Source organism: Pollicipes pollicipes, unplaced genomic scaffold (genome assembly GCF_011947565.3).
Source record: "Pollicipes pollicipes isolate AB1234 unplaced genomic scaffold, Ppol_2.1 Scaffold_5724;HRSCAF=6776_pilon_pilon_pilon, whole genome shotgun sequence".
Classification (NCBI taxonomy): domain Eukaryota; kingdom Metazoa; phylum Arthropoda; class Thecostraca; order Pollicipedomorpha; family Pollicipedidae; genus Pollicipes; species Pollicipes pollicipes.
In genome coordinates, this window is record NW_023596746.1 from 40,651,056 (window position 1) to 40,672,992 (window position 21,937).

General features: G+C 62.2%; 1 protein-coding gene across 1 annotated transcript in view; it reads right to left on the reverse strand.

The window, feature by feature from the left end:
- LOC119103044 (midasin-like) overlaps positions 1–21,937 on the reverse strand; it is a gene marked incomplete at its 3' end in the record, with an annotated part of 116,680 nt that overhangs the window by 23,063 nt on the left and 71,680 nt on the right. Inside the window, 1 exon segment of the mRNA XM_037226494.1 lies at positions 16,442–16,570. Within this exon segment, the coding sequence (XP_037082389.1) occupies positions 16,442–16,570 (129 nt within the window).

The following is a 21,937-nucleotide window of genomic DNA, read 5'->3' on the forward strand; positions in this document are numbered from 1 at the left end:
CCCGGGACGACTAGACACTTAACGCCAGGAGACTTCACGGACATGAACTGATTGGTTATATGCGTCTCTTCAGCGACTTTGCAGATTATTCCGATGCGAAGATCGTGCTCTCTGACTCCCAGCTGTGCGTTGTGAGCCTCTTCTACACCGCGCTGAACCAGCGACGGCCCAAGCCCAGCCGCAATATCACAAAAAGCGTCGCCCAGCGGCCCACTTCCGCGTCCCCTCACCCACCTAATGTCTTTCCCGCCATCGCGCCACTCCTTGGTTTCACGCGGCGTCGTTTTGTGTTATCTCGGCGCTGGCCGCGGCCACCCGGGGCGAGACGCGGGCGACGACGGCCGAGCTGCTGACGGCGCGGCCGATGGGGCGGCGTCGGGGAGCACCGGGCACCGCCGGACCGCGCCCGTCCGACCGGACATTTCCATTAGGGGCGGCCTTACGTGGCGAGGCCGACCCGTCACCGGACGGCGGCCGCGGTTGCGTCGCTGCGAGGCCGGGCCGGACGCGGCTCGTCGGCGCGCCAGCTCTGGGCCCAGCCTGAGGCGCGATGGGACCGCTGTGGGATCAGTTTGGACTGCATCTTGTGGCTGACCCAAACCCGGCCGAGCCAAGCGCTCGCTGTCCGCGCGGCGCAGCACGAGGTGTGAACTAGCGACGCGCCTGCAGCGAGGAGTGGGGACCTCGCGGAGACGAGAGGTGACGGCGAAGCGGCGCGGCACTGGAGCACGCGAAAGCCAGCAAAAACACGCCGTAAATCATGTGGGTCTCAACGCTGCTCTCAGCGAGAGTGTGCTGCCACCAGCCAGTTAGAGTCCGGCTAAAAAGCCTGCCGGCGACTGATGGCCGCCCGGGGAGTTGTTCAATCCTCTCCAGCCGCGTGAGATGAGGCCCGGCTGCGGAGCGTAGCCCAGTGACAGCGCCGCGCCCTGCCATTCTCCGGAAACAAAGCCGCACCCAGCCGAACCACGGCCCAAACAAGCTCTTACCCTGTCCGGTCCGCCCACCGAAGTGAAGTTTGACCGAGGTCTGGCAGGTACACAGAAGTCCGACCCGATAAAGCCGGTCGCAGAAACGATTCGGCTCGGCGCCCGGCTCCGGCGGCCGGACGGCGATGGCGCGCCTGGCCGGGCTGCCTTCCGTAACGGGACAACTTGTCGGGGGACACGCGGCCCATTCGGCGATGGGCCGGGCCGGCGTCCGGAAAATAATACGGCCGTCTGTCGTCACCGCGCCGACAAAAACATCCGGACGGACGGCCCGGCTAGCGAGGAACACGGCTGGAAAACACGGCAGTCAGCGGCGCGACGGCGACAGGGAACGACCGCGGGATGGGCATGACGCCCCTCCGGCAATGCATGCACACACGCGCAGCTCTGACCGCCGCACTGTTCAGGCGGTCCCTCATCCAAGATGCTTGTGCCGCAACGCGAACGGCAGCACGGCGGTCCGGCCTGGTCAGCGCACTCGACCACGGTCCCCGAGCCCCTGCGCGAACGGCAGCACGGCGGTCCGGTCTGGTCGGCGCACTCGACCACGGTCCCCGAGCCTCTGTCGTAACAGTGACGTTCGCAACTGTGGTGACCTGAGCTCAGTGCTCCCCTTGCGTGCGGGCTCTCTCGGCATCCGGGTACCGCATCAGGCCGCAATGCACCGTACCGAGCAGTAATGCCACTTCTCCCAGGTCCATCAGTCCAACAGTCCCAGCCCACATCACCGGCGTGACTCCTGGCGGCTGGTCTTCATCACCGGTGTGACTCCTGGCGGCTGGTCTTCTCCGGGGACCTCCGGGAAGTTTGGGACGGCTACCGACGCTGACCGCGGATCTCCTCAGACCACTTACCCACTTCCGAGCACCTGCAGTCGTGCAGGCGCGCAACAGCGGGTCTGATGCGGCTCCTGGTCGTGTCGCAGGGACCCGCGCCGGGTCAGCACACACATCCAGCGCATGGAGCGCGAGGGCATCGAGCGTGTCAAGATGTTCGTGGTGATCGTCATCGCCTACCTCGTCTTCTGGGGACCGCTGTTCCTGGTCACGCTGGCCAGGCCCGGAGGTGAGCCGACGGGCCAGGCCGGGGCATCGGGAGCTGACCTGGGCTCACACTGACCAGGCCCAGGGTGACCAGGGGACGGGGGCGTCACGAAGGTGGGTCACCCGGTCTGAACCCCGCCGGCGGGGCCAGTTTGTTGGTCAGCTGGGTGGGAGTCAGAGTGGCGGCTGCGTCCGTAGCAGGCGTCTGGCCCGCCGGGCGTCGGGGCCGGGCCGGCCTGAAGCCAAGCCACTGACAACGGGGCCCATCGAGCGCAGGCGGGGCTGTACAGCTCTTGACGCCGGGAGCGGCGATCATTCAAGCTCACGAGCTGTCAACGTCATTCCCTAAACCGTGCATGAATAATGAAATCCCCCGAAACCATAGCATCGCCACCTCAATCAAAGAGGGATTAACCGTAACCGATGTAGTGTCCTTATGTGACCCCATAGATTTGACAGAAGTACCAACACGGCAACGGGAGAAAGCGACCCATCGCGGTACTCGATTTCGGCGAACTTCGAACGCTGTACGCCACTTCCGTCCATTCAGAGGCATGAGATGCACGTAAAATCTACTTCGTGTGTAGTTGCCTGCCAGTGACAGCACCTGATTAAGCATGCCACGACTTCAAAAGCTCATGCAACTGTCGCTCCACCGCCGGCTAAAGATCTGGAATTTAGTGACGCAAACCAGCAATTGCAGAAGTCCCTAGCATCAAACACAGCCAAGAATTCCGCAAGCACTCCCAACGTTCCAGACATGTCGCCGAAGAACTTCGAAGCACCCTGCACGTAAAAACCCCTCGCCTGTTTCTAAATTCGACGTTCTGCGTTCCGTCGGGTCATGACCCAACCTCCGAGATTCCGGCCTCGGCCCCTGACTCAAATCGGCCTCGGAGCGTCCCCCGAGGAGCCGGAAGTGGGGAACTTCCGGCGGCCGTTGCCGGGCCGGAGGCGGTCTTCGCCGGACGTTTTTACGGCCGGCGCGACCGCCCACCGATGCGCCGCACCATCGGCGGCCCGTCTCGAGCGTGTTCGGCCCCCAGGCCGGCTCCGCGGCGGCCGAGACTGGGCCGCTGCAGGCACGGCCGAGGGCGGGCAGGAGGGCCTGGCGGGAGACTGGGCCGCTGCAGGCACGGCCGAGGGCGGGCAGCAGGGCCTGGCGGGAGACCGGGCCGCTGCAGCCACGGCCGAGGGCGGGCAGCAGGGCCTGGCGGCACGCGTGACCCGACTACGGCCGCCAGCCGCCGAATGTGGTTTGGCACTGTCGGCGACGCATTAGGGAGAAATACGCAGATGGGCGAGGACGAGGCAGGCTGGAAGAGCCAATGGAGGTGGCGGTGTTGAGTCGCGTAAAACTCGAGTCATGAGTGTCAAATGTCGAATTCGTGCTCACCATCATCTTCCCGCATGCGCAGCCCAAAGATCTTGGGCGTGGTTGTAGCATCCGGGTCCCCGACGTGTCTGCAGTGTCCGGGTCCCCTGGCGTGTCTGCGGTGTCCTGGTCCCCGCGCATGGTTGCAGTGTCCGGGTCCCTAGTGTGTCGCCGGGCCAGCCTGACGTCGACTGGTTGACGATGCGCAGGCTTCTCTCTGCTGCCGTCAGGTCGACGCGCCGGTCTGCCGCACGAGGTGACACTGCACATCGCCTTCGTGCACTCGTTCGTCAACCCGGCGCTGTTCCTGGCGCTGCACAAGGGGCTGCGGCGCGCCGCGCTCGACCTCATCTGCTGCAACTACCGTGGCGGCGGCGAGGAGCGGCGGCCGGCGGCAGCAGCGCACGGCCGCCGCGCCAGTGCGCCGCCCCGCCGCGACAGCGTCGAGGAGGAGACGTTCCACTCGTACCCGTCGCTCAGCCGCTCCTACCTGGCGTGAGTGGGCGGCAGGTGGCCGGCACGCCCGCCTCCCGGTGCCGGGGTACTGCCTCCTCATGTCTGCATGCTACGCAGGCACGGAGTTCTGGTCGATCGAAGTGTCAAAATTATTTGTCATGCGCATTGTCGTCACTGATTTTTATTGACATCTAGAGTTGCTCAATGCTGGTCTCCTTCAAATGCACGACACTGAAGCCCGTTAATTGGGTGAAGAGCAGTAAGTGCCTCTTCACAATCCCCTCCGTCGTCACTGTTATCGCTCGCCGCGCGGCTGGGGGTGCCGGGTGCCGCTGCTCCAGGAGCCCGTTTTCATCTCGCAGCGCAATTCTGAGACGCGCTGACAGATATTCGGGGACTACATGCCCTTCCTTCCGACGGAAGTGTTATCTAAATTTGACAGCCTAAATGTAATTTAAAGACGGCCAACTTCACGCTAGTGGTTATTGTTGAGATGGATGGACGATATATTTGCATTCGCGTATAAGACGGCTAATGCGACCGGAGCAGCTTTGAAGAAACAGACTACCCACTTTACACAGAAGGCAAACGCAGAACGTCGAAAAGCTTATTTAGACCAAACAAGTTACAAAGACCTATGACAAAAAAACAACCCACAGCGAGACAGCGGAACCTTCAACGGATGGACTTAAGACACAGCACAACGACAAACAGGCATTTGACGTATTCCTAGCTGCCCTTTACAACGCTATACACTGACTAAAAGCAAACAGCCCGCCTCAGCGCCGCCAATGTCAATGCGCTGATCACGCGCCCGGCTGCTGGCCGTCCATCTGACAAGACGTCCGCGTCCGCCGGCGACATATCACCTCACTTCGCGGCGCCGCCCCCCCCCCCCCCCCGGGTAGAGCGGGGTGCGGGGTGCACGTCAGGGGCGGTGGCCGGTCGGGCCTGCCCGCTTGGCGCCAGAAAGACGAGCTTAAAATGCTAAGGTAATTTGGAGGAGGCGCGACCGAGCGTCGGGCCGGGCTGGCGGTCGGCTGGCTCCAGATGGTGGCGCGGGCGCTGGACGTCGGCGAGCCCGGCCGGCGCCGCTGGGTGGGCGGCGGCCGCTCGAGCCCGCCGGCCGGCCCGGCCGCCGTCGGCGCCGTGTCACTCGCCTGACTCACCCCGCGAGCAGGCCGCGGGCGGCGGCGCTGATCGATGCCGCAGCCCACCGTCCTCGCCAAACATGGCCTTCGAGCGCGCCGTCGGCCACCACGGCCGCGGGCTCCTACACAGCAGGGGCACCGCCACACGACACCCACGGCTGCCGGGCGCCCCGCGGCACACCTCAGATCAGCCCGGGTCAGAAGGTCGCGTTCCGAGGAGCGGCCGGCGGCGGCGGGCGCATCCGGCCCGCCGACCCATTCCGGCCCGATATCCTGCGAGCGCAATGCTATCAGCCTGTCGTCTCGGCGCCAACGGGCTCGTCTGTATGGGCGCGCGCCGGCCGGCTTTGGCCTCTAAGCCGCGCGCAGATGGCGCGACGACAAATCTGGCCGCCACAGCGACAGCGGCGGTCACATGCTCCGTCCAGCGCCACAGCGACAGCGGCGGTCACATGCTCCGTCCAGCGCCACAGCGGTAGCGGCGGTCATGCTCTCCGTCCAGCGCCTTAGCGACAGCGGCGGTCACGCTCTCCGTCCAGCGCCACAGCGACAGCGGCGGTCACATCCTCCGTCCAGCGCCACAGCGACAGCGACGGTCACATCATCTGTCCAGCGCCACAGCGACAGCGGCGGTCACACTCTCCGTCCAGTGCCGCGCGCAATCTGCACTCCTCCCTGGGAAACCCGGACTAGGCGCCAGCCGAACCGGAGCTCCCGAGGAGCCTCGGAAATAGCTGATGAAAGCCGGCAGCGCCAGTGGCATCGGGAGCGGAAACTGTCGCGGCATCGAGCTCCGCGCAGCGTGCCGCCGGTCGCCAGCCAGAATTCAGCACCCGCCCACGCCGGTCAGCAATAAAGCGCATCAGTCGGCGCGCCCGGACGGAGCCGACGACCGACGACCACAGCCAGATCTTCTCCGGCGATCTGCCGAGACAGGACGTCAACAGGACGTCGATCAGCGGCCGCTTCCGACGCGCCGCTTCAATGCATCGACCCCACTAGATCAAGACGCCCTCGCCGAGCCCCACAATGCGCTACCATCACCGTCCGATCAGAGCGGTCATTTAGAACGTGATCCGGTGCACGATTGGCTTCTGGCAGCGGGAGTCGGCACTGAGCTGAGACGCTCGGCGCCAGCCCGGGCACTCATCACGCGGAAATACCGCGGCGGCTGACGGTGCGTGGAGATCAGCCCATCATCACAGCTGCGCCCGCCACTGCCGACGTCAGCGGCCCCGGGGGACGGCGCGGCGGCTGACGGTCCGTGGAGATCAGCCCATCATCACAGCTGCGCCCGCCACTGCCGACATCAGTGGCCCCGGGGGACGCCGCGGGGGCGCCCCCGGCAGCCGGGCGGCGACCCCACCTGCGCCGCGCCGGCCGCCCCCGCCTGCACCGCGCCGGCCGCCGCCGGACGACGGCGACAGCCGGGGCGAGAGCCCTTCAAGCGGGGCGCTGACAGCTCGCCCCATCAGTGTCGACGCCCAGGCCGGCCGGGGCTTCGCAGAACGTCGCGCCCAGCGGAGCGGCCGTCGCCGATGCCGCCGCAAACGAGATTAGCTCCCGGCGGCGATGATTGTGGACGGCGCCGGCGGCGTGACGTCACCGCCTGGAGCGGCCGGGCGGCCGGGCGGGCGGCATCGGCACCGGCCGACCGCCGACACCGGACGGCCCGCGCGCCCCGCCTCGCCACCACGTCGCCAGCCGGAGCTGAACGGCCGCCCGCCGAGCGCTGGTTGCCGCCGACGGACGAGCGCGGCCGCGGCCGCAGCGGCGGCGACGGAAGACGTGCGCCGCGCCACACACACCGCTGCTGAACCGACCGCGCGGCGACGCCGGGACGGGCCGGCTCTGTCGGGTGTGACCCGACCTTGACCTTGACCATGACCCAGGTGCACGTCACGCACTAGGTGGTCTCCGATCGGGGCTGCACCATCTCCCGGTCGCCATCACCCGGCCTTTCGTCGTAGCACCACACGAATTTTCATTGCGGTAGGAACAAAGCATCTCACCGCTTTGATCCCTGGTAATCTCGTCTGGCATGCAGCCCGCCACGATCAGCATTGTAATGTTATAACGAAACAAGCCGGCCGAACATTAACCGTTCCGACACGAAGCAGGACCTCTCGAAGACGGCACGGTTCCCACAGAAGAACTCAAGTCCCAGGCGGCTGCCGGCTGCACCGATCATTAGTGTCGCCCTTCTCTCACGCTGGCTGCCTGAAAGCGGCGCGTGAGGCCACGCTGATGATGAGCGCGGCTCGGCACACGGGGATCGACTCGCTGTAATGGCAAGAGCGGCGCCCACTGCCCATATCTTGCCTATAGAGATTGCGTTTCATTTCAACAAATCTGCCCCAGCCACGTTCAAGCCCCTTCGAAGCAGGGGAGGACCCATATCCTACGCTGTTTGGCTTGCTCCCTCTTTCGACATCCAATTTCGCGAGCAAACATGGAGAGGAGCTTTCTGAAAACGCGCCGAATGCGACTGATTCGGGCGATTCTCGGAAGTGGGCGTCGCCGTAGCGGACGCCGCTGCATCGGAGGGCGGTCGGTGGCTGCTCGATGCTCGCTGCCGGCGCCCGGTGCCGGCAGGGTGCGGTCAGCGACAATCACGGCCGCTGAACCCTGTGGTCACGGCTGACCGCCCTCATCGTCGCTGACTCCTGACAATTATACATGACACCTGACATCATGGCTGACCTCTGACATCATAAATTAACTCCGACATCACGACTGACCCCTGGCAACATGACTCACCGCTGATATCATAACTGACACATGATATCATGACTGACCTCTGACAACATGACCTGACTGATCCCTGATATCATGACTGACCTCTGACATCATGCCTGGCCTCCTCTGACATTGAGTCATTGACACTAGGGACAAGATGAATACGTGGCTCCTGAACCCTATGCTGTGTCCAAACAGGGGCCCCGTCAAGGGACACTGACAGACTTTCCCACATAACAAGGCGTCAAACACGTCGTTTGCTGAGAAATATGGCAATACAAGACGGGCCATGACAACCAGCACCAGCAGTGACACCACCACGTACGCCAAGAGCCCACCGGCACAGCCACCAAGACACCCACAGAATCTAACCTCACGTGACCACGCAGGTGAGGCCGTGATAACACGCACAGCCGCGGGCACGATGTCCTTCCCCCCCCCCCCCCCCCCCCCGGCGTCAGACGCCCACGTGGCCAGCCCGCCCCGCGGCCGTGGTGCCGCGTGCGCGTCCGCCCCGGCAGAAGCGAACCGTCTGACGCGCGCGCTCGCGCCGTTCGCAGGGACTCCGGTGCCAGTGGCAGCCGCTCCTGTCACGACCAGCTGTCGGTCCACTCGGGCACCAGCTTCAAGATCTGAGAGGGGGCGCAGCGGGCGGGCCGCGGCGCGGAGGCCGGCGCGTCGCCGCCGCCGGCCGACCCCGGCGCCACCATCCACGTGTGAGGCGGCCGCCGCTGCGTCCCGGCCGGATCAGCGTGGGGCTGCTCCGGCCCGCCCCGTGCTGAGGGGCGGCGCCGTCGGCCCGAGGGGCAGCGCTGCCCCTCGAGGCGAACGCTACGGCTCGGCTCGGCGCTGGGCCCGTCCCATGCGGCGGAGTGGAGGGGGGCGTCTGGGCGGTGCGCTCCTGAGGCGAGCCCCGCCCGGCGGCTGGCCGGGCGGGCGGTTCCAGCCAGTGTCCGCGCATATCTGCAGCCATCGCTGCGATGCCGGCCGGCCACGCGCCCCGCACGACGGGAGGCCGGGCCGCGCCATCCAATGGCGGCGAGCAATCGCGTCAAAGCTGAGCCCACAATGGTGCTATTACGAACGTCATCTGTTCACTGACGATGCAATGTTACTGTTCTTCAGGGGCGAGGGAGGGGAAGTGGAGACAGCAGCGGTACGGAGTCAGTGAGTCGACGCGCAACGGTGGACGGCTTCCGCCACCCGAGACAATCGTGTACGTTTTCTGTGTCAAACATACTCAGTGGTTTCAAATGTTTACAAGATGTTTCTACATATACGTGCGGTGTGCCGGTGTTCTGGGGTGTATCAGCGCGCTCCCCGGCCAGGCGCCGTGTCGTCGGCAGCGCTGGTGGCGACACGTCGACCGTACCATGTCGACTGCCAACCGACGCACACGCGATCTGCCGACGGTGACGACTCGACAGAAACGCAGCTCTGTTACGCTCTGACAAGTGCTCAATAGCCTTTTTGGCTAAGGCTTGATGTGCGAGACAATCTGATATATCTGTAAATTTGCTGGGGGACAAAGTACCGAGAACGTTTGTTCCAACGACCACGACAGCATCGCTGTAAGCCACGGCTGCCGTTGATTTTGGCGACAAACAATTGACTCGTTTTTCGACATGAGCGGGCGGAGCCATCAAAGTAGATAACTACTTGAACAAAAAATACCTGCGCAGGGTCAGTCACGACACTTCCAGGTATTTCAAGCTGTCTCGTGTATCATACCTTAGTCATAATGGCAATAAGTGTTTCCGTGCGTGCCCGCATGTGGCCGCGTGCGTGGATGAGTCGGTCCCGTACTTGGCTGCAGCTCTTCTTCCCACCGATTCGGTGCGATATTTTACAAGACGCCATCGTTACAATTGTCTCCGCTTGTCCTCGGCCCGGTGTTGGCCGCCTGCCACGTGTGTGCCGGGCTCGTGTGTCGCTCCCTCCGCACGTGTGACACTCAGGTGACCCCGACGAGGCGCCAGTGCCCGCCGGCCCGCGACTCGCCCGCCTCGCTCTCGAGGACGCTACTCTCACCGCCGCGCTTTCTAACCCCAGTGAGAGTGAGCGCAGCGCTGTTCGCCATTACACAGGCTACGCCGGAACAGTGTTTCATGGGCGTCCCCTCCCGAGGCTCACGGCAGGCCCGGCCATCCCTCCCATGGACCTCTGGCAGCTGAGAAGGTCGTCCAGCGCGCCTCGAGAGCACCGGCCGGCTGCGGCCCGGGGCCAGCGAGAGGCTACACTGGCACGCGACCCAACTCACGGACCCCTCACGCACCGACGGTCGGGAGCAGGACTTTGAGAGCAGCTGAAGCTACCTTTGCAACCCCCAGATTTTTAAAGAATTCGTTTCCAAGCGTCCCCGTGGTTACAATGTTATTTCTGAATTTACTAGGGTCGGTCCCAGCGTAAGGTATACACAATGGCACACCCCATAGCAACTAGAGGTCACTCAAAGCACCGAGCTCGCGGAAGACCGCTGCGAAGACCTTGGAAAGCCATTCGTTCCAGTACGTCACGCTGCCAAAAGATATATGGAGTCATCAAATACATGACGCCCACGAAAGACCAGCGAAGCCTCAATCCCACCAGACTTCATTGGAAAGCCCAGAGCACGCCGTTCTGCTGAGGCCGTCCTGTCCGCGGACATTCCACTGAAGCGTCCGGCTGACAGCGTGATATCGCCGGGCCCTCTGCGAGCCCGGAGGAGGACGGCGGGAGCACACGGCCGGCGCCGCCCAGTCGCCGCGCGCCTCCTGAACGGCGCCGCCGCCGGTCCGTGCCGTCCGTGCCGGGCGGTAACGAGGCTGGCCGGGTATCGCCAGGGCGGGGGAGACGTGCCGGCCGCCGGACACGCCGGCTGCTGGCCTGCGTAATGCGGCTCCGGGTTACGCGGCATCGGCGACCCCAGATAGGGGCCCCATCCGGGCAGCCGGCCCCACCTGGCGGCGGCGGCGGCATCGGCGACCCCAGATAGGGGCCCCATCCGGGCAGCTGGCCCCACCTGGCGGCGGCGGCGGCATCGGCGACCCCAGATAGGGGCCCACCCGGGCAGCTGGCCCCACCTGGCGGCGGCGGCGGCATCGGCGACCCCAGATAGGGGCCCCATTCGGGCAGCCGGCCCCACCTGGCGGCGGCGGCGGCATCGGCGACCCCAGATAGGGGCCCCATCCGGGCAGCTGGCCCGACCTGGCGGCGGCGGCGGCATCGGCGACCCCAGATAGGGGCCCCATTCGGGCAGCCGGCCCCACCTGGCGGCGGCGGCGGCATCGGCGACCCCAGATAGGGGCCCACCCGGGCAGCTGGCCCGACCTGGCGGCGGCGGCGGGACTCGCATGCCGGCTGGCGACAGGCGTCACGACACGCGTCAGTGGGGTGCTGGTTTAGACATAGAAAGACGTGGTGCGGCCGGTAAAATGGCCCGTTGGTGGGATTGGAACCCCGCACCAGCCGGCCACGGCCGCCATGCGCTACCAGCCGTCACGGTAACATACCTCGGCCGGGTGGAAACCGGGAAAGCCAGAAGGGACTGAGCCCCACCCTACCAACTTTCTAAACATGTAACATTGACCCTAAGGACATCTATTGGAAAGACAGAGTCTGGGGGAGGCATGCAGGAAGAAGGAATGCAGGCGGCGGGGGTGGTTCTCGCAAGCTGGCCACACTGGCGTGAGAGCTAACACCAAACCTGACCGCCAAGCAGGGCATGCTATGCGTTCAACCACCATAGGTATTTGACGGGCACTGACGGCAGCCTGATGACGCCAAAACTGGGCGCACCACTTAACGATCTCCCACTCTCGCTGAATCGGCCATTAACGCTGCGACAAAACCGTCGGGCCTGGCACCTCAAATACGGTGGGCGGCCGAGGGCGGCCAGAGCCGCAGCGGCGCTGAGCGGCGGCCGAGGCGGCGCCCAGCGACTGCTGCTGCGGCTGCGGCTGCGGCTGCGGCTGCGGCCGCGGCTCCGGCTCCGGCTGCGGCTGCGGCTGCGGCTCCGGCTCCGGCTCCGGTGACGCAGTCGCCCGGTCAATACAGGCCGCGGCGCCGCTCAGTACCGCCATGAAAACTTGACACTTAACAAGACAGTCTGGCCGGCCGGCTTCAATTCGTACTGCCGCGTGCCGGGCAGCCATAAAGTTTGGCAGGCGCTGCCGGGCGCTGCGGCAGGTGACCCGGCCCGGCCCGCACCGGCCGACGCAGGGCAGCCGAAAGCTGAGCCCACAGGGCGAGCGCGCCCAGCGCCTCCGTCCTGGTCCCGGTCTCGACCTCTGTGCCGCTCCTGGTCCCAGCCTCTGTCCTGATGTGCTTCAGCCGTGTCCGCCCCCGGAGACAAAGACAGAAGCCGAGGCAGAGCAATGTGACCTGACTTGGCCTCAAATGGTGCCTTCTGGAATTCGTTACCTCTCATGACTATAGAGAGACATTGCAATAGTTACGCAAATCCCTGCAAAGTTTGTAATGCAAAAATGTGTGCCTGCTTTTTCATATTTTGAGCACTTGTAATTTCAGCCTCGGTTGACTTAAGCTGACCTTGGAGCAAAAAACAATACTTCTGTCTCCTTCACATTTGTAGCTATTTCAGGACCCCCCAATTCCACTCGATTTCTGATTAACCGACCAATGGTGTGTTTCCCAGACGAACGCCAAGTTCTATTCGCCAGAACACCTACAGACCGTTCTGAACATCACAGTTTCATCCATGCACTAGCCTCAACTGTCCGATGGCAGATGTCGCCTTGCTGAATCAGAAGGCCAACTAATAAAACATCTGCAACATGCTGGACAAATGGCTGACTCCGCAGAGACGTGACGTGTGAGCGGTAGAGAGCGGACAGTGCCCATTGGCTTGTCTATGACTGTTGGAGCTGAAAGAAAACCGACCGACAGCTTGTCCTGCTATAGATTACATAGACGTTCCACAGACCTCGCTGGTCGGGCTGACCTTTAACCTGACACACGGACAGCCCGACAACAACCTCACTGACATTCGAGTTACAAGGCGTGATTACGAGCCAGGAATAATTATTGCCGCATTCTGAAACTTGCTGAGAATCCTGCCCTTTTACAACAGAGGTAAACCCCCTACTCAAAAAGCTGTCACATCCCCTTGGCGTTTACAATAGCCTAACTGTCAGAAACTACTGAAGGGTCGCACCAGCCACGGTACGGGTCCATGCGGTGGGTCCACGAATATGAAAAGACCCCTAAAGCTCCGCGAACGAAGCTCGAAATCATTTTGAACCGAAGCAAAAAGGACGTTTTGTTGGACGCTGCAAAACGCAGAAATGACCTGTTATGGTTTATACATACAAAATACCTGTTAGAGAAGCGGGGATGGAGAAAACATGGGCGGGAATGTGCACAAAGCACACGAACAACAAAAAAGCCCGCACGCAGAGAAAGACAGGGATATAACGCAGAGGGGGAGAGCAATAGAGAGAGAGAGAGAGAGAGAGAGACAGAGACAGAGACAGAGACAGAGACAGAGACAGAGACAGAGACAGAGACAGAGACAGAGACAGAGACGAGACAGAGACAGAGACAGAGACAGAGACAGAGACAGAGACAGAGACAGAGACAGAGACAGAGACAGAGACAGAGACAGAGACAGAGACAGAGACAGAGACAGAGACAGAGACAGAGACAGAGTACAGAGACAGAGACAGAGACAGAGACAGAGACAGAGGACAGAGACAGATAGAGACAGAGACAGAGACAGAGACAGAGAGAAGACAGAGACAGAGACAGAGACAGAGAAGAGAGACGAGAGACAGAGAGAGACAGAGACAGGAGAAGAGAGACAGAGACAGAGACAGAGCAGAGACAGAGACAGAGACAGAGACAGAAGAAGAGACAGAGACAGAGACAGAGAGAGAAGAGAGAGAGAGAGAGAGAGAGAGAGAGAGAGAGAGAGAGAGAGAGAGAGAGAGAGATCGAGAGAGAGAGAGAGAGAGAGAGAGAGAGAGAGAGAGGAGAGAGAGAGAGAGAAGAGAGAGGAGAGAGAGAGAGAGAGAGAGAGAGAGAAATAACTGTAAACATGGTGTCGCAGACAAATACGCCATCGGGCCGGGAGACAGGGTAAAGAGAGACCGGGACGGGCCGCCGATGAGACGCGTACCAGATGAATGGATCGGGCGGGGATGGGAGACGCGCGTAGGCCGATGGGTCGGCGGGGGGGCGGGGGGCTAACGGCGCAAGACCCCAGCAAGGGGTGGCATCGCAGCATTGATCTGGGTCGGTATTGCGCACGGGTCGGCCGCCCGAAGCGAGAGGGGAGCGGGGGAGGGGGGGGGGGGGGCGCTGGCCAACGACCATCGCCCGCGGCGCACAGTTCGGTTGGCGCGCCGGTGCCCGCCAATGCACACCCGCACACTCGGCAGCGGAGGCGAGCTCTTGGCGCGCAGGTGCGGCCAGCAGTGGCCGTCCAACAGCGGGCCACGCGGACGTCGCACGAGCTTCAACGAAAATGGCCGTGTCCGTCATAAGGGAATGAAGAGCAGCTGCGAGCACAGGCTCACCTCTGTACTTTAAGGGCTGTTTTCCGTGTTTTCCGTCCCACGTCAGGGACGTCACACCGGATTTCGTGCTTTCGCAGACGTCAGAGGGTAACTTTAAAGTGTCTGACTTCATCTCCTGCGCTTTAGATTCCGGCGTGCCGCCTGTCGCCACGCCGGCGGACTTCCGTCCGGGATGGCGGCTCCGCTGGGAGGCCCACATCCGCGGCTCCAGGTGGGCCGACATCCGTCAGTGGTCACCAGTTGGCAGCAATAAGCCAGCACCGTTTAAGAGGAGCCCCTTTCGTAGAACACAGGGCCATCAGGGAGCGGAACGAGTTCTGTGAGTAGCGGTCTCCCACGCAGTCGAAAGCATTTTGCCGCTCACACAAACAATGGCTGGACGGCACTCGCACAGAAATGGCGACCAAATGAGGATTACAGAACCCGGCAGGTCCCAAGGGGTGAATCGTTTGCTGGCATTTGCAGTAACTCTCAACTATCCACGACAGCCGATGATTAAAAACAGGACACCGATGGGAAATTCAACCAAAATTTGGGACGCTAAGCCTTTCCATCGAAAACGGCTTACTGCAATTGGCTGAAAACGTAGCCCCCACGTGACCAATCCAAATACAACGCCGCTCTATCCTTGAAATGTCCAAACATCGCGCAGCTTCAACCGGTGCGCTGCCACCGCCGCCGCGCGCCCCTCAGTTTCCGGGCGAGTATTCGGCCGCCGCGTGTCCCTCAGTTTCCGGGCGAGTATTTGGTCGCCGCGCGCCCCTCAGCCTCCGGGCGAGTATTCGGCCGCCGAGCGTCCCTCAGTTTCCGGGCGAGTATTCGGCCGCCGCGTGCCCCTCAGTTTCCAGGCGAGTATTCGGCCGCCGCGCGCCCCTCAGTTTCCAGGCGAGTATTCGGCCGCCGCGCGCCCCTCAGTTTCCAGGCGAGTATTCGGCCGCCGCGCGCCCCTCAGCCTCCGGGCGAGGATTCGACCGCCGAGCGCCCCTCAGTTTCCGGGCGAATATTCGGCCGCCGCGCGCCCCTCAGCCTCCGGGCGAGGATTCGGCCGCTGCATGCCCCTCAGTCTCCGGGCGACACGCATCCGTTGGCCGGCTGCCAGCGCCAGCCCATCCGTGAAAGCACCATGTGGTCGGCGAGCGGACGGAGCGACTCATCTTTTGTCAGCGGGTCAGAACACCAGCGCAGAGCGCGAGCCACGGCGGCGCTCCACGGCAAGTGCGCCCCGTACTATAACCCCTCCGTCCCGTGCCGTAACCCCTGTGACCTGTGGCGCGAGCCCGGTGACCGTGGTCAGACGGCTGTCACCGTAAGACGCCCTTGGTTTGGAATGCTTTTCGACGCGCGGATCGCTGCAACCCCCACAAGCGTCGTCATCCTTGGTGGCACAAGGGCACAAGGAACGCCTTTCGGGACAGGGTTCCGACGCCTTGACTCAGCCGTCCACGTCGTCCCCCAACGCCTCTGTGACTGATGCTGCGAAATGACGCTCGCAGTGCTGAGCTGCACCGCTGCCGCCCAGGATCCGGCATTGGCAGCATCTGCAGCAGGTGCAGCGGTGACCGCGCATACTAACATGGAACTAATCGCCTGGGTTCAGAATACAGCTGCCTGGGCGACGCAAATATCAAATATCCCGCTGAATCGTTTCGCTTGCATAGCGGCCTCTAATGCCGGCGGCCAGATATCAACAGAGCTGCCTGCATCAACCATCAGCCCGACTAAAACCATCAATGAAGATCTTCCAACCCGCTGAAGAGCTTCCGCTTTAGACGTAAATAACAAGAACTATGCTATAATCTCTAATGTTTTGTGCATTTAGTACCTGTTAATACTTTACTCCTCGTGTAAGACGAGTAATGCCTCGCCCGAAGCGAGGCGGATTGACTGCGCGGCGGAGCAGCTCGCTGCGGCGTGCGGAGCGGACCGGCCCCGAAACGGCGAGCCCTCCCGCTCCCAGCGCGTCTCACAGCCGCATAAAAAAATAACTGAGGACCGTAAACAGCGCATACGTCACAGTTGTCGACCAACACAGCGCATCTGCGGCACAGAGACTGGCGGCGGAGCAGTGCTCACCCGTCGAGAGCCGACGAAATACGGCCGTTGTCCGGGACGTGGGCGGGCCGGGGGAGGGGGTCCGCCAGACCGGCCCTGGACCGGGTGTCGGACTGACCTGCTCGAAGCCGCCCAACAGCTCGGTGGTGTCCGTGGCCGAGTTCATGGTGAGCACGCGCAGACGGCGTCCGGCCATCGCGGCCAGCGTGCGCACGGCCGACGTCTTGCCGCTCTCGGCCGGCCCCACCTGGCGGCGGCGGCAGCGGGTCAGCATCAGCACGTCACCCGCACCCACCCGCGGTCAACGTGTTGCCGCTCTCGGCCGGCCCCACCCGGCGGCGGCAGCGGGTCAGCATCAGCACGTCACCCGCACACGCCCACGCTGGAGTCGTGTACCGCATGACCTCAGCACAGCAAGGCGTACACTCCGGGCATCTACCACGCGGTAGTAAATTGGCACATCACCCACCCACCCCTAAGAACAAACATCCCCGGCTTATCACACCACCACACGGACAGATCACTTCACCAGTCACCAGGCCGCATCAACATTCCAGCACAGCACACAGCATCGCCCCAACAGGGGGCTGGAAGTCCAGGCAGTGGGTCACCGCGGCGAAACAATTAATTTCCCTCACTGGCATTACGCACGCAGCAAATGGATGTACATCCGCCGGCCAATAAAACGGCGGAGCGAGCAGCCAGCGCCGGTCCACGCCATGTGATGGCGCATTTGCAGGCGCACATGTGGGCGGCGCGCGGCACTTTGCATTACGGGTGTCCGGGGAGCAGCGGCGGCGCCGCCGGGGTCGCGGCGCGCGGCCGGCGGCGCCGCCGACACCGGCGCACAGCAGCCATCTGTATTCCGGCGCGCCCGCCGCCGACGGGATCAGCAACGGATGGCCTCCCCAGCTTTTGTTTATTTTGCGATATCTCCCGGAAGCCTAAGCAGATGTTGCCAGCCGCGGAGCAAAAATATTTCCGAAAACATGCGGCGTGGTACCGTGAGAAGAAATTCAAATGGCTGATGGAGGTCTGCCAATAACAAAGACGGATACCGAATACTGAGCAGTCACGCATGCTTCCCAGCGCTGCAGACCCGGTGAACTTCAGGGCATCCAACTGGCGCAGAATGCTCCATAGCTGATCAAACCGGCGTCAGTGCTTACATCCACGACGCATGCATCAATTTCATCAGCGTATGACAGCTCTGGTCAGATGATCAAGGGATGGTAATAATGGAATAGGCGCAGTCTGACTGTGTACGTATGACATCCTACATCAGGATCCCTTCTCCCATCCATCCCACCCGAAAAACTCTAATAAGCTAGCATGCAACAAAAGTGCATTGCATTTAATGAGGCATAGACCTTGCGACTGAGTTATACGGTTAGTGTCTCTTATTATGTTCGCCCATATTCGCTTTACTTCGCACGTTCGCGAACAGCATCGCCGTCACTGTGTGACCGCATGGTATTCTACTTCCCCCGAAGCCCTGTCAAAAAAAAATGCTCACAAGGTTGCATTATTAGGGAGCATAATGCATGCTCTGGTTTCCCACTGCTCGTCAACCCATTCTCCGTGAGAATGCTAAGTTAATGAAGACCGTCCAAAACCAAATTTCCTTCAAGGTGCCCACAACGATGGCGGAAGACAGCCACCCGCCAGCGTCCGGCGCACGCCATTGCTGGAGAGCAATATGTGAGCAGAAGTCATGCCGTGCGGCACACGCGCGCATGCCGTGCGGCACGGCACGCGCGCATCCCTCACAAATTAGATCCGCACGCCATTTCTGCCATCGCGTGCAGCCTGTCTGACTTACCGAGTGGCTGCATCTCTCCGGCATTGCATCCCTGCTCTGAGGTCATGGCACTGCGGGCCTTCATCGCTGCATAAGCCGCGAAAACGGGACCGCACAATGGCAACAAGGGTATCGCGGTCTGCCAATATTCTCAGCCATCACGCCGTTCCTGAGTTTAACATAATGCCGACAACAGTGTTCAGGGACCGTAGTGACCTTCGCGAATCACACAATATTCAGATCATAGAGCTGTAACATCTGGGTTCTACAGACAGCCATGAACTGAAACTAAATGTAGCGGTTTTCGCTAGAGATGAAATGGTAATAATCGCCATTTGACGAGCCCTCTAACCTGTGCAGCGCGGAAACGCTTCGAAGACACTAACGCCGTACCAGTGAGCTGAGCGAGACGAAGCTCAAGCTGACCTGAGATACCTTCCGTCAAATGTCTGGTGGATGTTTGACAATCGCGACGCTCACTCGGTGCGAAGGCTTCTGTGTGTTGTCAAGTGCACGAGCGCATTGGCTGCGTAGTATGGCTAGCCGTGGTGGATTGTGTTAAGGCATAGCGCAGCTTCCCGTTTCCCGTTACACACACCCCAGACTCCAGCCGTCTGGTCCGACCCAGTACTCCAATCACGATATAATGCCGCGGTCCCAGTGTCACGTCCCGGTCCCGGTAACATGTTCAGCTCTGGCAGTGTCCTAATCCCAGCTCCGGTACAGTACCTCGGTCCCAGTGTCACGTCCCGGCCCGGTAACGTGTCCAGCTCTGGCAGTGTCCTAATCCCAGCTCCGGTACAGTACCCCGGTCCCAGAGTCACGTCCCGGCCCGGTAACGTGTCCAGCTCTGGCAGTGTCCTAATCCCAGCTCCGGTACAGTACCCCGGTCCCAGAGTCACGTCCCGGCCCGGTAACGTGTCCAGCTCTGGCAGTGTCCTAATCCCAGCTCCGGTACAGTACCCCGGTCCCAGAGTCACGTCCCGGTCCTAGTAATGGCGCCCGTCCCGCCAAGTCATCCTGGTCTACGTCGCATGTGCTGATGCCGCACCCCCGTCCCGGTCCCAGTGGCCTTCAGGGTCCCGGTAGCCTGTCAGGGCGCCGGTGGATAGTCGGGATGCCGGTAGCCTGTCAGGGTGCCGGTAGCCTGTTAGGGTGCCAGCGGCCTGTCAGGGTGCCGGTAGCCTGTCAGGGTGCCGGTAGCCTGTTAGGGTGCCAGCGGCCTGTCAGGGTGCCGGTAGCCTGTCAGGGTGCCGGTAGCCTGTCGGGGCGCCAGTGGGGTGTCGCCGTCCACCGCCCCCGCGCGGCCGCGGCGGTCGGTCGCTGATCGCCGCCGGCAGTCCACCGGGCGTCGTAAGCTGAAGCCGAGGGCCGCCGTAATTGGCGGCGACAGCGGCCGGCTGAACACCGCGTCCGGCGCACCTGGGCCCCAACCATGGGAGTGCAGTGCGGCAATGCGGTACCAGCACACCAGTGCTGGCCTGGGGTGGCGAGCCGCAGTACCGAGCGGCAGTACCGAGTACCAGTGCGGAGCACTGGTACCGAGCGGCAGTACCGGATAACACTACAGTCAACATGAGTACCCCAAAATCCACAGATGACAGAATCAAATATTCTATATATGAATGTGCAGCCACATGGTGATAACCGCCACGCAAAGTACCGAATACGGCAATACTGAGTCGGAACAGCAAACGGGTATGCCAGATCGCAAAACCCAAAAAGGGAACACAACGCAACGCAACGGAAAAAGCAGGGTACCGCATGGGAATACAGAGACGGAGATCGGACCGAGCAGTGCAAAAGTCGGCACGTGCAACCCCTAAACTGGCCGAAAAGGAAGCCAAAGCGAACACAAATACAAAACTCAGACTGATCGGGGCGGAGCGCCATGTCTCGTCCGGCCGTGGCAGCTGGCACCGGGCCGGAGTGCACATGGACCAGGAGGCCGCACTCCGGGGAGATCGCAGGCCACACTCCACCGCCGGCCCGAGCCGGACGGATCGGTGATGAGACGTGTCCGTCGCGGCCGGCGGCGCCGCCTCGGACGGCCGCCAGTTAGGAGCGCGGCGCGTGCTCTGCACACGGATGAGATCGGTGCGGCGGAGCGCGGCAGGTGCGCCGGGCGGAGCGGCCGGTCCCGGTCACCAGCCCCCCCCCCCCCGCGTCTGATCATCGGCCGCTTCGCCGAGCATCCCGGGTGACGGGCGCTGCCCCTGTAGGCCCGCGTCCCATCCGGACAGGCGACACCCGCCGCACCGGGCCAGAGCGCCGGCGACAGCTACATAAATATACCCAGAGCTGATCCAAGATTCGCAGCACATGCCGCTGGACGTCAGTGAGCCTTCGCCCGCTGGCCACAGGAAACAGCACGGAGGTCACACCCAGAACTGAAGCCATTCCGCCTTCGAAGCTCCGACCTCCACACCCAAACCGGTCCAAGCAGTGGCCGTGACTCCGGTGCGGATGATGATGTCCGGCTCCTGATCTGGGCTGGAATCAGCGCTGCATGCCGATGATCCCGCCACCGCCAACTTGCGGCTGAGGGGAGCACAACACACCGTGCTCCTCCCCGCCAAAAAGCTAGCCAGGTTATCACACCGTGATAGTCTGCGAGTACCAAGCGTCGTGTGACACCACGGGACGGCGGAGTGGTGCATAAAAGGCACGGCTTCTCCAATAGCAGCATGCTCCCCACCCAGCAGAACGAGTGGCTTTTGTGTTTTTTTCCTGTCGTGTCTGGTTGATGTATACCACTGGTGTATCACTGCTGTAAATCAGATGTTTCATTTCGTCAATGCTGGATAATTACAGTCAGTCGCTGGTGAAGTTACACGTAAACCCGCGCTAAGCCTATTAAGCAGGTAGCAACTCGTTGAAAATGTATGTGTTATACCTAACCAGTCAAATGTACCCCAAAATATGTACAATCTAACTTGCTTCGGTACACTTTTCAACGAAAGCAGACCAAGTTATTTTAATTTGATAACCGTTTTAGCCCTGAGTAAATGTCTGAAACTGCCTAGAACCAACAACACAAACCACAAATCATCACCATACAAATTGTCAACAACTGTAAAACGCCAAAATATTACACATATGAATCCTTAAGCAAATTGCCACCCCGTCAGAATCAACATCCCCGCCTTCTGCTATGTGCAGTGGGTGGCAGACCGGACCAGCAGAGACCAGACCAGCGCAGACCAGACCAGCAGAGCTCCGTCTCGCCGTTATCCTCCTCAAACACGCAAGCAAACAACGCACTGAGCGCACCAACCGGGCGGACGCTGATTACACAGCGGGCCGTTTGGAAGACGGCAGTCCACCTCCCCGCTGGTGCAGCTCGACCGTCCGGCGTCGCGTCTTTTCCTGCCGCGCAAAGGGTGCGCGGCGCCGGGGGGGGGGGGGGAGGGGGTTGCACGGAGCGGAAGATTCCGGATCCGACTGTCTGGCACACGGTGGAACACATGATTACGTTACCCGGATCACTCGGGTGGCTGGGTCGGTGCGTACGTGAGTTACGATCTCAGCGACGCTCCCGCCGCCCAGCCAGGCGTGCCGTCACCCATCACGCCGTTCTGAGAACGTTCGCCGCGACAGGACTGGGGCGCGCCGCGCCACCTCAGGGGTCACGAGACCGCGGCCTCGGCGCCGCCGGAACCCGACCCACTTGTTGGGTCAGACGGCCGCTGACACCGTGCCCCAGCCGGCCGCGACCCTTGGTGGTGGGACATCTGACCGATTCAGCAGCCCCCACCAGCCACGGCCCTCGTCACACGCAGCTCCCGGGGCGCCGGCGCCAAATGAGGCCGA